Source organism: Parasteatoda tepidariorum, chromosome 6 (assembly GCF_043381705.1).
Source record: "Parasteatoda tepidariorum isolate YZ-2023 chromosome 6, CAS_Ptep_4.0, whole genome shotgun sequence".
NCBI classification, from domain to species: Eukaryota; Metazoa; Arthropoda; class Arachnida; order Araneae; family Theridiidae; genus Parasteatoda; species Parasteatoda tepidariorum.
Window position 1 is genome coordinate 80,182,854 of NC_092209.1, and position 16,366 is coordinate 80,199,219.

At 35.1% G+C, this 16,366-nt stretch overlaps 1 protein-coding gene across 1 annotated transcript in view; it reads right to left on the minus strand.

The window, feature by feature from the left end:
• Positions 1-16,366, minus strand: part of LOC107453939 (metalloprotease TIKI2) — an 82,556-nt gene that overhangs the window by 22,415 nt on the left and 43,775 nt on the right. The window contains exon 3 of the mRNA XM_043051610.2: positions 2,377-2,620. Coding sequence (XP_042907544.1) covers positions 2,377-2,620 — 244 coding nt within the window. The remainder of the gene's footprint in view (positions 1-2,376; positions 2,621-16,366) is intronic.

A 16,366-nucleotide genomic window follows, 5' to 3' on the forward strand; every position in this document is an offset into this window, starting at 1 on the left:
ATAGTTTTAAATAATTTTCTTCCAAACATTTTCTTACTTTTTCTTTCTGTTAGTGATCTTCATTAACCAAGAAAAACACTCTTTTGCAACGGTTAAAGATTTTCCCCACGTATTATTCCCCTAGACTGAAAACACAAATCAAGGTCTGCGTTCGGAATTTGTTCTTGAGTTACATTCCATTTTCCTTTCATCTCAAACTCGCCATTGTCTATGGGTTCTCCAATTTCAAAGACATGCGTTATCCCCACCCTCTCAAGGAGGTTTATATTACATTTAATCAAAGATGTTATTTTGTTCTTATTGCATCAAGTTTAGCACCAATCGAGCCATCCCTTCCCAATAAAAAGAAAATAAATCTGAACATAAAAGAAAAAAATCTGTTTTCCAAGAAAAAATGGTTCTCTTAGTTTTTAGTGCCATCTTTCTCACATTCCTAAGCAACATATAGATCCAGGCCGGGATAGCCTGGTTAGTAGGGAGTAGGGCCCATGTCCAAGAGATCCCCCTGAGTTCGATCCCAGACGATCGATGACTCCCCGTGTAGTAAATAGTGAGTGGTGCACGTTAAATCTGTCTTGTCACTAAGTCCTCAATGGTCCCATAACAAATCATACCTCTAGGGGTATTGAATTTGAGATTGATAGTTCTCTGGTTTGGGTCAGAATAGCGATCTGTGGAAGAATGAATGCATGAATGGGTCTGCGGCTTTAAAATATAAACGGGCTTTAAAATATTAAATTGACAGTTTACGTAGTGCTTTTTTACCTAATTTTTTCCTCACATGATTAATAAAATGGTTTTAAATATTAATATTTTCATATCGGCTTTTCAAAAAAAAAATTAAAGAACTCGCATTTTGAAAAAACTTTTAGATTTTGAAAAGTTAGTAAATTTTATATTTCTTAAGGGAACACTATGGACTCGTTACGTAGTTACGCCAACAAAAATAATCGCCGTCATTTACACTATGATTTAAAATCTAGGAGTGTCCTAATAGGCAAATTAACTAGTGATATAAAACGGCCTCCGGTGATGGTAGTTTATCCATATGCCAACACCGGTATAATTCATACTGTAAAAGCAGAAAAGCATTGAGGGACATTGTTAGACTAATAGCGACTGACGAAAGTGACTGAATTTTTATTGCTTAGTCTTAGTGTTCATTTAGCATTACAAACAGACATTAAATTCGAAAAAGTACCATTCCATTCACACGATTCTAAGGAACACTCTAAACGTGTGTGAACATAGCGATTGCCACTCTACCTTCCTTGTGGCTAACTTCCTGGAAAAATCAAAGATGCCAACGATACCTCAGCTGCCCTACAATTCTGACATGACTTTCCAAGCTTATGCTTATTTCTGTGCAGAAAAACTCATCCTTCTGAAAGTACATTATTCTGGCACTACTGACACCATCAAAAGGGCTTGCAAAGGATCGTAAAAGATTTTTTAAAAAAAACATACTGGAAAAGAATTACCATGTCTCCTTCAACGCCTGTAAATCTTGCTGGAAGCAATATAACGACGAAGTTTCTTTTACCTTTTAATAGGGTGAACCCATCGGATCAATAGATGCTGTTTTTAGTCCACTCACTGTCGTTGCTTTCTGACATATCCCGCATCTTACTCACATAACGTGTCCCAGTGGACATATAAGACATAGTTCCCAGTAGATCACCGAAGGCTAACATCACTGGCAGCGGTCAGTGAGCGAGTGGGTGACCATTTTGAGCAGCCAGCGAAGAGACCAAGGGTGTGTAATTTTTTGTTTCTCGAAGCAGTGCTCAAATTCGCACACAGTTTGTCAGGCTACCAAATCGGGGAAGTCATCTCCTGTGGAGAGGATCAAAATTGTGATAGCATGTCTTCGGATCATTCTCATGGATACTTTCCAGACCTTCACCAATAGCCCATTGTGTAGCTCTAGTAAGAAGTATATAAATTACTACTATTACTATTGAGCTGCGATGGCTCAGGGGATAGAATGTTTGCCTTCCAATGAGGTGAACCGAGTTCGAATCCCAGCGATGGCCGACTTGCACCGATAACAGTGCTGATGTAAAATATCCTCAATGATAGGCAGATAATTTTTATCCCTTAGTTAGAGTTCTCTTGCTGCCAGGCTAACCGTGAGAGGTTTTCGTTTCCATGTAACGCAAATGTGGGTTAGTTTCATCAAAAAACTCCTCCACGATAGCTAATTTCTTCCAATGCTTGATTCAAAAGATACCTTGTCTTCAGGATCGGGTTCAAGGCTACAGGGTTGAACATTAGTAGTTGTAAACCCAAAATTGATTTGGCTGTTTAACAACAGCTATAAATACATAAATAAATACTATCACTTCACAGAACGTACGAAATTGGCATGCATACCTGGCAGGACATCTGAGAGGTTCTTTCCCTGTGGCAGCATCTGGCAGGATGAGAGTGCAGAGACCGTCATGGGGTTGACGAGATCCAGCTCGAAGTAGACCTGTGTGCTGGATATGAAGGCCTCTTTGGCGTTCTCCGGAATGTAGTTCCAAACTTTCGTGTATGGAACGTGAATGGTCCCGAATAAATAGGAGGGTGGATCACGCTTTATTCGCCAAAGGAAAGAAAATGGCTCATCATTCTTCTGCAAAAGAAAAGGATAGATTTTAGAGGTCAATGCATAATATATGGAAGAGAGCCTCCTCAAATCAAAATGTTTTATGGTTTTTTATTGATGGATAAACATAATATTGATGGTAACCATTAATAATTCAATCATGAACCATTATATTTTTTGATGGAAACCAACATAAGCAACCATCACCCCAATGTAGGAATTCGGACTGATTTATGATGAGCCAACATTAAAAGAAAATGTTTTATTGCTATATCCCCGCTGAATTATCACGAATTATTATTTTTTATTTCCAATTAGCTGCGCAATTCGTCTTGCCGATGAGCAGACCTAGTGCGTTCTCCAGAGGTGGTATCCACTCTTTCAGGACCACCACAATGGGTGAGATACCGTTGGTCATGTTAATTTGGACGTCTAGTTTCTGCTACACTAGATGGCAGCACCGAGATGGATGCTAAAGTGCACTAGGAATTTAATTTTGCCGGAAATGCCAAGAGTCAATAAGGCACTCCAGGGATCTTTTACATGCCACATAATCATACGACATGGCCGCTGAGGATTTTCTGCATCCCGATAATCCGGAGTCTGGGCCGGGGATCGAATTATTACAAGGGCTATTTCTTAAATAAGGACCGTTTGAAAATAAAAATCAAATGAATGAAAATTTTCATCAAGCAAATTTTTTTTGATTCTACATAAGTTTCTCTTTTTTTTTCAAAATAGTTGTCAATTTTGCTTAAACACTTATCATACCTTAGATTTAGAATCATATCACACCTTAGATTTGCAACTAGATTTAGAATACCCTCTTCATAGTAACTTGCCGCCAGCTCCGATATTCAAGAGGTTACGACCGTTTTCACGTCTTCGTAAACGTTGTACTGGTTGCCGGCAAAACGATGTTTAGAACATCGGAAAAGATGAAAATCACTTAGCGCAAGGTCTGGGTTGATGAGAGGTGATCCAAAACTTCCCAGCCGAAGGAGCCAAACTCGGGACTGAGCCGTGGAGAGAGTCGTTGTCATGAAGTAGCGAAATTTTCTGTCAGCATGACAGTAGGAAGCTTCGTAAGCTTCAGAAATCTGTCGGTGAACGTATACAGCAGACAGGCTTTTTGCCGACTAAAAACGCTTCACTGACCGTACCTCATGTGGCGGGATATTTGCTAAATTTGTACATTTTAAAGACACAGAACTAATGGCACAGGATACACACACGGCTGTAACTGAGAACAGTTGTTCCTAATGAATGCCGAGATATGCCGCAAGTACTCGTTGCGACGCAATCGTCATCTATTAGTGTACACAACAAAACAGACCTTAATTAAAAGCAGCCCGCGTATTAAATGGAAATGTATTGTTGCACCTTTATGAACTTTAGTGTCTTATAAATCAAATGTTGGAACGATCATGAACAACCATCATCTCAATGTAAGAATTCAGACTGATTTATGCTGGTGCAACATGAAAAAATCAAATTGTTTTGAGGGTATATTCTTGAGAACCAACAAGAAATCCCATTTAAACATCACGGAAATGTATAGTTGGAACTATCATGGACCATCACGAATCGTCAAGGATTTTTCTTCCATGAGATGCTTCTTTTGATGGTTGACCATTATAGTATAAAAGTAGCAGTTTCCGTCTTGGAATGATGGAAGCTTGCTGGCATATCAAAAATCATGAACACATAACGAAAAATGTTGGATGATGGTGACAGTCAAATAATGTTGGACCATCATGAATCGCACAGAAACCAACATAAACCATCAAATTTTTTGATGGGACCATCAAGAATTTTGAATTTGTTCTATCACGTCTAAGCAAGAAAAATAATCAATAACCTATTATAAAATCTGAAGCAGTAAAGGAAAAAAATAGAATTTCAATCTTGAAGAAAATTTTTTTTTAAAAAAACAGACAAATATGTTCAAACCTCAAAGAAAGTAGCAAAGTGATGTTTTATCACAGTAAATTTCAAATTTCAATTAGAATTAAATAAATATAAAAAAAAAACTAATATCAGAAACAGCTACTTCTAATCGATGCAGATTAATCGCCAGCGTCACTCGATCAACATTTTAATCATTTGATCAATATTTCTTCATTGAAAATAAAATTCAATATGTATACATATTTGAGTTAACGGTACAATGCAAAGTACCGTATAGAAAAGGAAATGATTAATCATTTTACTTTGAGCCCATGATCTGTATTAATGGAAAGATATTTAAAGATAAATTGATCATTTTAACTCTGTATTCTAAATGATTTTCCTACGATGGTCAAGAGCCACAAAGCTGAGGGCACGATTCCAATTTCCAAAAACCGTAAATACATTACCAGGAAATTTCTGGCTTTTCCCCTTCAACCTCTGGAGAAAGAGATTCTGTGAAATGAGGTTAAAGCGTGCCCATCGAGCCAGTAAAGCTATTCATCTTTATGGTCATCCTTCTTATTTGTGTTGTGGACTTATTTATCATTCTCATTATACGTATATATATATATCACACGAGAGAAAAGTTAGAGCAACCCTAAATGTAGCCTCCACTCTATCCTCAACTCTAAAGGCAATTTCGGAGTTGCCGATGGGGTTGCTTAATTGCTCAAACGGCTGATAGTAGTTATAGGGTTACCATTTTTTATTACTTATCTTAGTTTTTGACTAATATTATTACATTTTCATGTGCAATGTTTCCAGAAATCATACGGCAACCTTTTGTCGCAATTTTCTTTTTATTCTCACGGAAATGTTTGTACTAAAAACCTTTTTTAAATGAAGAAAAAATATTGCAGTTTCAAACCTTTCATCCTAAAAGGACTAAAAAATTATTTTTCAAAGCTTCTTTAAAAAGTATTCTCACTTAGGTAAAATGATCGCTTAGGTCCAAAATGACGTTTTAGCTGACGTTTTTACTAGCGGTAGAATCAAATTGCATTGTCCATTAAAATTTCATGACAAGGTGGATTTTAGCTGAGCATGCAAGACCTTGCGAAGAGAAACTTTGTAATTACGTAGATTTAAGATTATTTTCACCTTGAGACTAGCTTTATGAAAAGAATTTTTCACGCTTGAAAACCCTAAGCCAACCTCGATTTAAGGTTTTTATACAGAAGATTGTTTTCCAAGGTTTTGAATTAGAGTAATGTGGGTAAAATAGAGCAGATGGTTAAGGTTAGAAGGTTAACACGTAAACAGCATAACAGAACGTTTTAGGTTTACATTAAAAGGTTTTTGTGGAGTTAAAATAAACCTTATTTTGCTATCTAGGTATTGTCTCATATTTTCTCAACGATGCTTGTAAAGGAAGGAAAAGTAAATCACAGACGCTCTAGAATTTATAACCGTTCAATTTTCCGTATTAACTTAAGTAATATAATGTATTTACTCAAAATTTCAACCAATCATCTCATCAACGTCCGCCATTTTTATTTACATTTGTTAACGTCATCACATAGAATTTAAGCGTCATAAAAATCAAACGATCTGATTGGTGCAAACGTGAGTTGCATTTATTTATAGGCAATTTTTCTCTCGCGCAACTGTGATTTCTATATCACACGAGGATTTTCGAGCAATTTTTTTAGTAAGTAGAAGATACGATTGCGCTTATGGTTGACTTGCCGGTTTCATTGCCGATAATTTTGATATACTTATTAAACTTTTGTTTATGATTGCAACTGTTAAAATTTTAAATAAATTCTCTATTTTCAATTAATTGTTTTCTATGACAGCCCCTATCAGTATATCTCATTAGAGAGTGTGTGCTATCACTTGTCATGCGTAATAAATGTTACCATAAAGCAAATCATAATGATGAAATAATTACAAATTTTGCATGTTATGATTAAACGTTCGAGGCAGAAATATGTTATCAACTGATACACCATAATAGCTGCAATGCTTTTCTAAAATTGTGCTTAAAATGCCACAAAAAAACGCATGGATTTAAATAGCTATTATGTTACATATGCGTTTTAACATATATGCTAAATATTGCTAACAACATAATCAATATGTTTCTAAACAATAAGTTTGTTTCTAAGGAACTTCAACTTGCTGAGCGCATTAATTGCAGTTAATTTGTTAATTGTCAAAAAGTTTATATAGTTAAAAAAAGAGAGAAAAGTAATAACTAAAGTTCCTATTTGCAGGGAATTTTTCAACGTATTTACAAAGATTAAAATCGCAAATCACTCCGATAGTATTTTGTTTTATTTCACTATAGATGAGCTGCGAAGGTTGCTAATGGCTTCAATTTCGACATCAAAATTAGTTGTTGGAGAACGGACGAAAAAAAACAACTTTACAGTTGAGAAATAATCTCTTTCATTAAACAGAGAGCTGTCTGTGTAAATGTAGCAGAAAATTTAAAAGAGGAAGAAAGTAAAACTTGAAATTACTAAAACGTTAAACAAATTTTTTTCTCAAATTTAATAAATCGAATAAAGAGAGGCCTCAGACATATCCAGTTGAAAGGGGCAACTTATATAACTAATAATTACTCTAAAGCATTTACTAGATTACCAGTATTGCTTCCATTAATAAATTATATGTTTCATTCGGTAGACACTTTCTGTAAGAAAACAATTCAGGAAACATAAATCACGATTTTTAATCAAATTTATTAATGACATTTCAGAAAATTTAATATATAAATTTTTAATTGAAAATTAATATTGTTTCTTTGAGACCAGGAGAAAAACTATTCTCGCACTATCTCTATTGCCCACAATTAATTAAGTACTACTAATAGTTTGGTTACTTATTTACTGCACCTGAAATGGAAGAGTATCATAATTCCTTCATACATCAACACAAAAATGAATTTATGAGACTTAAATTGTAATGAATTTATAAATCTTTTCAGTGCTTTATCCTTCTAATTAAAATTATATATACACATCTGTTCTTCTTCTCCAGTAATACCATTGGGGTGTCACTTTTCATGAAAGTGACACTTTTCATTTTTTCATTCTCATTGAAGATATTACTTCATTATTGCTTCATGAAGAGATTGCTCATGGCATCCATAAACCTCTGTATGCAATTGAAGTGGATTTATTTAAGGAACCTAGCCTTTGAAAAAAATTGATACTTGCACTTTAAATATTAAAATATAATTAATTAATTTTTTTACTTTTCTCATTTAATATCTTTTAACTTGAAAGGATAATATTGTAAAGAAAAGTAGATATTCTATACTTCGATGATACTTTTTTTAATGATTTTTTTTAAAATGAGCAAATTTTTATACATTGTAAAAATAAAATTGTTTTTAAAACTACGATGTTTTTATGCTATATGTCACTTTAGATGTTTCGTTTACTTGCAAACTTTGGGTCTCGATGTAATATTTATTTAAAAAAAAGTTTAATTTAAGATAATAACTTAAATTTAAATGCACATCTAAACTCATTTAAATTATTAACATAATAAGATATGTAAACACTGCTGAAAATTTAAGACCTAATTTATGTTACGTTCGATAATATTAAGTTTCAGATTAATTTAATCAAACTAAACTAAACTAACTAACTAAACTAAAATAACTTAATCAAAATTATAACTTCCTCAAAGAGCCGTGAGGGCTCAGGTGATTGATCATTCGCCTTCTAATGAGGTGAACCAGGTTCGAATCTCAGCGATGGCTGGTCGATACGAATTCCGCATCCGGTTTGCACCGACTACAGTGCTGACGTAAATAATCCTCAGTGGTAGACGGATCATGGGCTAGAGTTCCCTTGACGTGAGGCTAACTGTGGGAGGTTTTGAGGTTTTCCCCTTCGTGTAACGCTAATGCGGGTTAGTTCTATCAAAAAGTCCTCCAGTAAGGCAAATTTCTCTCAATACTTGATCTGGGAGTTCCCTTGTCTTCTGGATTGGGATCAAAATTACAAGGCTGCGGAGTTAAACATTGGCAGCCGTAAACTGAAATTTCAGTCGGCTGTTCATCGACAGTTAGAAAATAAAATAAAATATGTTGCAAAACAGCAGTGAGGGCTCAGGAGATATAGCGTTCGTAAACCCAAAATTGATTCGGCTGTTCATCGACGTGTATAATATAATACTGTACTGCCTCATAAAGAAATTCAACTTCCATATTTACTGCCTAATTACTACTTTAAATTAAAGTCTTTTATCACAAATTAGATAACATTTTTCAAAAGAGAACACGAGTTTTTAAAGGAAAAACTAGCAAAAATGGAAATATGAAAACTTTGATCTAAGGGGGGGAAACTATAATAGCTACTCTTGAGTAAATCAGGCTTACTTAGCACCAAACTCTAAAATGTGTTAAATACATCCACCAACAATATTTACTTTTGTACTTGAAGTTTTGCAAGAATAAACACAACTAAAGTCAAAATGATAAATTACTTATTTCATTGGTTGGTATCTATTAACGCACATAGCAGGATAGAAATAAATAACGCACATTTCAATACGCACAACACATGCGCATAAACAAGCCTGGTTTTTGAGGTCATAGACAGAATTGCTTATTCCCGAGAATGAAGGGAAAAGCAAAAAATTCCCTTTCAATGTACTTTACGGTCAGTGGTAATTTGAAAAATGCGAATCAGGGGAGAGATCAGAGGGGACTTTATCCCCAGGGCCGGCTTATGCATGTCGCGGCCCCTAGGCAATGCTCGTCTCGCCCCCCCCCCCTACCGTCTTCTAACTTCCTAATATATTTTTTCGCTAACGCAACACTTTATTTATAATTACGCTGTTTTTTACTACATATGTATATTATCACATTATTCAATAAAAATATTGAATCAAACGAAAAGAATATAAGTAATTAATATATGCATTTAAAAAAAATCATACAATAAGCTTAAATATTAACTCTTCTAACTTTTTTTGTTACAAAATCGTTCAAGACATCCTGAAAGTTAACCTTTTCCAATACATCATTTTCAATTGCCATTATGGCCAATGAATTTAAACGGTTTTGAGACATAGTTGAACGAAGACAGTTTTTAATTAATTTCAATTTGGAAAAGTTTCGTTCACCAGTAGCGTTTGTAATCATTAGACTTCTATGTATTTGCAAAGCTGTCATTACATTCGGGAAAGTTGATTGTGCCGTTAACAATAATCAGTTTGTAAGACTCTTCGGCAGGCACAATTTTTTTCCGGCGTCTTCTAATTGTAAGAAGAAGTATTTATACTGCACCATTTCGTCTATAAACTCAAGCTCAATGTCCTCGAAATAATGTTCCTTAAACTTTGTGGAGGCCTGTAAAATTTCAGCCTCGGATTTTGTCGAGAAATCTGTTAGAAACCCAAACAGATCATTTATTTCCCGGTAAGCTTCTAGGCGCCGCGACAGTTCTGTACACAGCATGTCTAGTACTGGCAAATATGTATCAACTTTTAATTTCTCTTTTCCTCTGAGCACAACTTTGGTAGCTTGGCCATAGAATATACATACCTATGGTAGGTACCAGAACAGTAAGTGTGTATTCACAACGTAGAATTTTGCGCGTTTTTCAAGCGTGTTGTGTTAAAAAAGCTGCTCTTGCTGTATAGTCATCTGATTAGTCGGCGTTAAAATTACCGCGGTAAAATTGCTTAGGATTATATTACTGCGTTATATATGAATTAACTACCATAATATCAATATCTAATTTGGAATGCGTTAAGAAATGTACTAAAATAGCGTCGATGTAATGTACAGAGTAAGACAATCGTCATTGAAATTTCGAATTAAATTTTTACTGTTTAAGAAACATTGTCAATTTTTTTCTCTGTAGCATAGGGCCCCTGAACGTGGCGGGGCCCCTAGGCAGTTGCCTACAGTGCCTAATGGATAAAACGGCCCTGTTTATCCCCTTGCGTTTTCTAAATGTAAACACACACCCATTTAAGATTACAATTTGTCAATAAATATTTGTGTAATTAGTTTATGTAATTAGTGTCATTAGTTTAGTAATTAGTATTTGTGTAATTAGTGTCAATAAATATTTGTGGCAGTTTTAAGAAGAGGGGATTAACCGTTTTAAACGTAGATTTCAGAACAGATGCAATTTTTACTTTTTTTTTTTAAAAAAAAAATTTAGTAAAAAGATTAGTGAAAGAAGTTTTTTTAATTGTGATTTCTTTTTAAAACATATCTTTCAAATATTTTTTACTCATTGGCAAAATGGGTATTGTTTTTGGCTTGGTAGCGTGCGCACCTTATTTGGACGTCATCATCCTTTTCAACTGTGCTCAAGAGTAATAGTAAACAGTGCGCACGCGTTGCTATGGCAACAGCTGCTGTTTGATAATATTTTTCTTAAATTCTTTTTTATTTTCACCAGCAGTCATTTTTAATGTATTTACATAATAATAATTTAAAGTATTTTTTATATTCTTTTTATTATTAACTTATAATACACTGTCTTGGCGGTGATTTTAATATAAATGTGAATACTGAAGAAGGAAAAGTATTTTGTGACGTCTTGAAACACGTATAATAGCCAGGATTTGAGAACCAATCAAACATCAATTGAGGCAGTTTTTGCAACCCATGATTTGAAATGTTGTGACGTTTATCGGAGTCAAACCAGAAAAGAAAAAAAAAAACATTTGACCTATGGGTAACCAGTGATTGTAATAAAGAGATCACAACTTTTCTTTTTCTAAGTGGTGAATGATTCATTTTAGGCTGTAGAGGAAAACGTTTATTCTTCATTTTGCTTTAGAATTTTCAGTAGACATTTTGTATTTATTATATTAATTGCATACATTGAGTTAACACAGCTTAACATAAAATTTAGTTAAAAGTATATATAACGTTTTGAAAAAGAAATATAATTATTTACCGTTTAATAAAAGTAAAACGAAAACTGTAAATATCTTTATCATAAAACGTTGAACCGTATGATATTATTACGCGATTACTTTTTAATGTCTCTTTAAAGAGTTGGATTAAACCTTCACGAACTCGCCATTTCCTTGATTCGAGAGACCAAAATAGAATATGCTGTTTAATTAATAGTAATCATCAGACAAATAGTTTTTTTCAATAAATTCTATTTTTAGAGGAATTCTGAGTTAATGCACCTGGAAGTATGAGTGAAATTGCTGACACATTACGTGAGTTATTTCTGTAATACAACTAAGTGAAATTTTTAAACCAACCCAGATTCGTTAAAAGTCACTAGAGCATTAGACTAGACATTTAGTAATTTATTTTTTTCTTACTTTAAAACTAGAGAAGTCTTAAGTTCTCTGATGTTATTTTCATTAAGTCTTCTTTCTGCTGGCAAAGGTAATTTGTAAATGCTAATTTGACACGTTTGCCTACCTCAAGCAAGCTTTGGAATGGTATTTTATTCTTTGGCGAGTTTATTGAGACTTTTATCTGCATGCTTTGTACATTTTTTAAGTTTATTTATTTTTATGTATTGAATGTAAACTTCTTTTTTCCATAGCACGAATAAACAAATCTTTTAAAAGTGGCAAATATCTTGCTATCGCTCACATTTTTTAAGGCAATTGAAACATGCTGATTCAAAATATGCAAATCATTTTGTCTGTACCCCCCCCCCAGGGTTTTTAAACTACACTTTTCCAATCTTCCATTAAGCGTAACACTCATGAGTATGGCATTAGCTAAGAAAATAGTGAGCCGTGTGACGATGCTATTTAGAAATACATAATGGAATGCCTGTCAGTGACGTAGAGCGGGTATCTCGATCCTGAATGGTGGCAGAAACGTGACATTTGTTTACATTAGAAAGTGTTCTTTGCACTCCATTTCGAGTAAGACAAGCCCGTCAAATATCAATTCTCTTAAGTAACTCATTTTAAATTCTTTCACAAAGATTCCTTCTCAAAGATTCTTTACACAAAGATTTCTCGATTCTTTTTCAAGATTTCAATTCTTTCACTATATATTTACACAGAGACTTAACACAAAGACTGACACGAAGCCGTGTAGAACTAATTATGCATCAAAGTTGCCAGGTACGCAAATCAATAACATATCATGCTTAAAATAGACTGCACAAATAAATAATAAATTTAAGTTAAGTAAATTGAGTAGATTAGGAAGAATTATATTTCAACTAATTCGATGAGCTATACTGCTCTGTGTTCAATTAACATATCGTTAATTATTGTTGTAGTTGTAGTTCATTTACGTCACACTAGATGGGCTATTGGCGCCGGTCTGGGAAACATCCCTGAGGATGATCCGAAGACACGCCATCACAATTTTGATCCACTGCAGAGGAGGTGACACCCCCGCTTCAGTAGCCCGACGACCTGCACGCGAAGTCGAGCACTTTACGGTAGCACAGTTCAACGGAGGACCCATACCGCACACCCTCGGTCTCTACGCAGACTGATCCAAGTGGTCCCCCACTCGCACACTGACTGCAGCCAGTGATGCTTGACTTCGGTGATCTGCTGGGAACCGTGTCTTAACGATCAGTCCACAACTGTTCTACGAATCTGGAAGGATACAACAAAAACAGAAAGACAGAGGAGAGGACATAGTCGCCGATGCTTATACTGATGATTATACGATGCTTATATCACTGGCTACGGTCAGTGTGCGGGTGGGTGACCACTTGGATCAGTCTGCGTAGAGACCGAGGGTGTGCGGTATTGGTCCTCGTTGAACTGTGCTACCGTAAAGTGCTCGACTTCGTGCGCAGGTCGTCGGGCTACCGAAGCGGGGCTGCCATCCCCTCCGCAGAGAATCAAAATTGTGATGGCGTGTCTTCGTATCATCCTCCGGGATGTCTCCCAGACCGTCGCCAATAGCCCATTGTGCAGTTCTAGTGCGACTTAAATGAACTACTGCAACATCATGATAGCTTTTTTTTAACTTTCTGCCCACGGTACCTGACAGCACCTGCTATTATGGATCACCAGTTGTACCAGCCGTAAGCGAAGGGTTAAGTACTATCGTATATCTCTTTCAGGAAGGTAGAATTTTCAACCGGTAACGATGCATAGTTAGTTGTTCCCCCGATAGATGTTCCCATTTTGTAATAATACTGTTCTCAAACTTGTTACACATGAGTCGATGAGCCGTCACTATGCTTCAATGTTGCGTCCGAACCCAAAGGCTTGATATTAGACATTGCAGTACAGTAACAAATACTTTCAAACTTTACAAAGAATTTCGGAAGTTATTTGCGTGTGAGGCAAAGATGTGTAGTTGCTGTACCTGGTGCAAGCGAATTAAATTCTTTAAAATCAGATCCTAGCAGTGCAGCTTGGCTTTTTGGCAGTGTCAGGTTTCGTAACAAATCGGCCTTGTTCGTGAAAGGTCTGATACATTGCTGGAAGATGGAAGGGAACTTTTTTATTGCGTTTCTTCATTAACTGTAAATTCTGTAGGTGATAAGACTAGCGACAAAATCATGCGGTTTAGAAATCGAAGAAATGCCTAAATGGTTCACACATGCATGAACTTTAGAGGAATTAAAGTCCAGATGCTGCCTTGAATACGTTTGAAGACAACGAAAATAAACTCGTGAAATCGGCGTTGCATGAGAAAGTAATAAAAGCGTAGTGGTAAACAAAGGACGAATAGTGCTCAGCGAAAAAATTAAATTTCGAAAAATATTTTCAAAACTTGAAATCAGAGCAGTTATGGCTCAGGGGATTGAGCACTCGAATACAAATTCCGCATCGGTGGTCGATACGAATTCTGCATCCGGCAAGCACCGACCACAGTGCTGACGAGAAATATCCTGGTAAACGGATTATGGATTAAAGACTCCTTGCCTTTAGGCTAACCATGGGAGATTTTCGTGGTTTTCCTCCCCATGTAACGCAAATACGGATTAGTTTCATCAAAAAGTCTTCCACGAAAACAAATTTCTCCCATTACTCGATCCAGGATTTTCCTTGCCTTCTGGATTGTGTTCAAAATTACAAGAATACAGAGTTGAACATTATTAGCCATAAACCCAAAAAACTGGCTCGGCTTTTCAACGATGGTTATAAAATATAAAACAAAAAAAAGTGAGATCAAAGTGGTTTTCAGATTTGAATTCAGCATAACAAACATTGCAGAAAAAAATTAACACCATGTCTACAGTTCAGAAAGTCGGAAATACAATTCTAGCAGAAAACGAAGAATATTTTTAGATATGTGTGTTAGCAAGACGGCACTTCATCAGGGAACACACTGCCTGTCAACACACTGGAGCCTTTCTTTCGTCAGTGGTAATACCAAACACTGACTGCGCTTCGAGGTTCCATAATGGACCAGCAAATGAGAAAAAGCAATTAGAAAAACTGAAATGTAAAGTGAATGAAAAATGAATGACCAACAAACACAATTTAAAAGTACACAGAAGTAAGACTTAAAAATGAAACGCCCACGTATAAGAAAAATAAATAAAGATAAAGTTACAGTTTGAATAACCAAATCAAAATAAAAAATAAATTGCGAAACCATTAATAAAACTTTAGAAATAAATCAAGTGCTGACCCCTTTTGAAAATCCTGAAAAATAAAGCAAAAAACACTCAGTGAGTAAATATTCTAAAAAGTGCTGCCATCTATATGCTTCTGAACTAAACTCAGTGGCGCGACAGCCCATAGAGGCCCAAAGCCTACTGTGGGCATATCAGTTTTCTTTACCTTAGGCTCTGGGGTGCAGGAGCAAATGTTCCGGTCAGGTGGTCAGCAAAATGCGGAACCCCCAGTGCTCAGTTCCCAAGCATGCTTGTTATTCGTTTATCTACCCACTGAAGGGATGAAATGCTGAGTCAACCTTGCCCGACAAGAGGATCGAACCCGGGACAGGTGGAAGGGGAGCGTGGAGCGCTACCACTCAGCCACCGGCCGTCGTCGTATAGGCCTCAGGAACAAAAAATCCTAAATTTCACCTCATAGGCTTATTTATGCTGGCTTCAATATCGACAGAATTATTTGAACGTTTTTAAAATATTTCGACTTAAAATATCATAATTACATTAATTAAAAGGAAAATTATTATTCTCTAATGTAATTTTTAAATTCCCTATCTATTACAAAATAAAACACAACCCGATTCTTTTCAAAAACTTTCATTATTTTCAAGTGGTAAAAATCAGGACTAAGAATTGCATTCAAGAATTGCCGAGCATTATACCAGTTATTCAAGAGAAAACAATGGCTTTAATGCTTTCGATATTTATTTTCTGATACAATCGAAATTTAAATGAGCTATTCGAATTTCGAGTGTTGTAGTAAAATTGTCAGGAAATACCGGAATTTTCAAAACAAAGTGAAAATACAATGGTTAGCAACACATAACTGCGAACTTATTAACTTGGATTTAAGGTAATATAAATTGGATTTTAGATAAAATAGGTAGAAATAAAGCACGCTAAAAAGTGTCGAAATTAAATACGCGATTCGAAACGTGTGAATCGTAATAATATCGTACCAAAAATATCCGTAATTAAAAAAATCGTGTAGAAATGCGTAACAATAACTGTCGAAAAGTCGCTTGGATGATATTTACAATAAAATCGGCACAAATCTTTATTTCTGAAATCTTTATTAGTGTTTAGAAAGTGATTATTGGAATTCAAAATTTCACGCATCGTAATAAAAAGAAATTAAAATTTTTAAAAACATAGCTATGCCCGCCGTAAAAGCTATTAAAAACCACATAAATCATCATTGCAACTGCACGAACTGATCAATCAAAAACTTATTTCCAGTTTTTGTTAATTTTTTCAAGTAAATAAATAATAATGATTTTAAAAAAGTAATAAAGATGTCTTCTATATATTTTCTTTT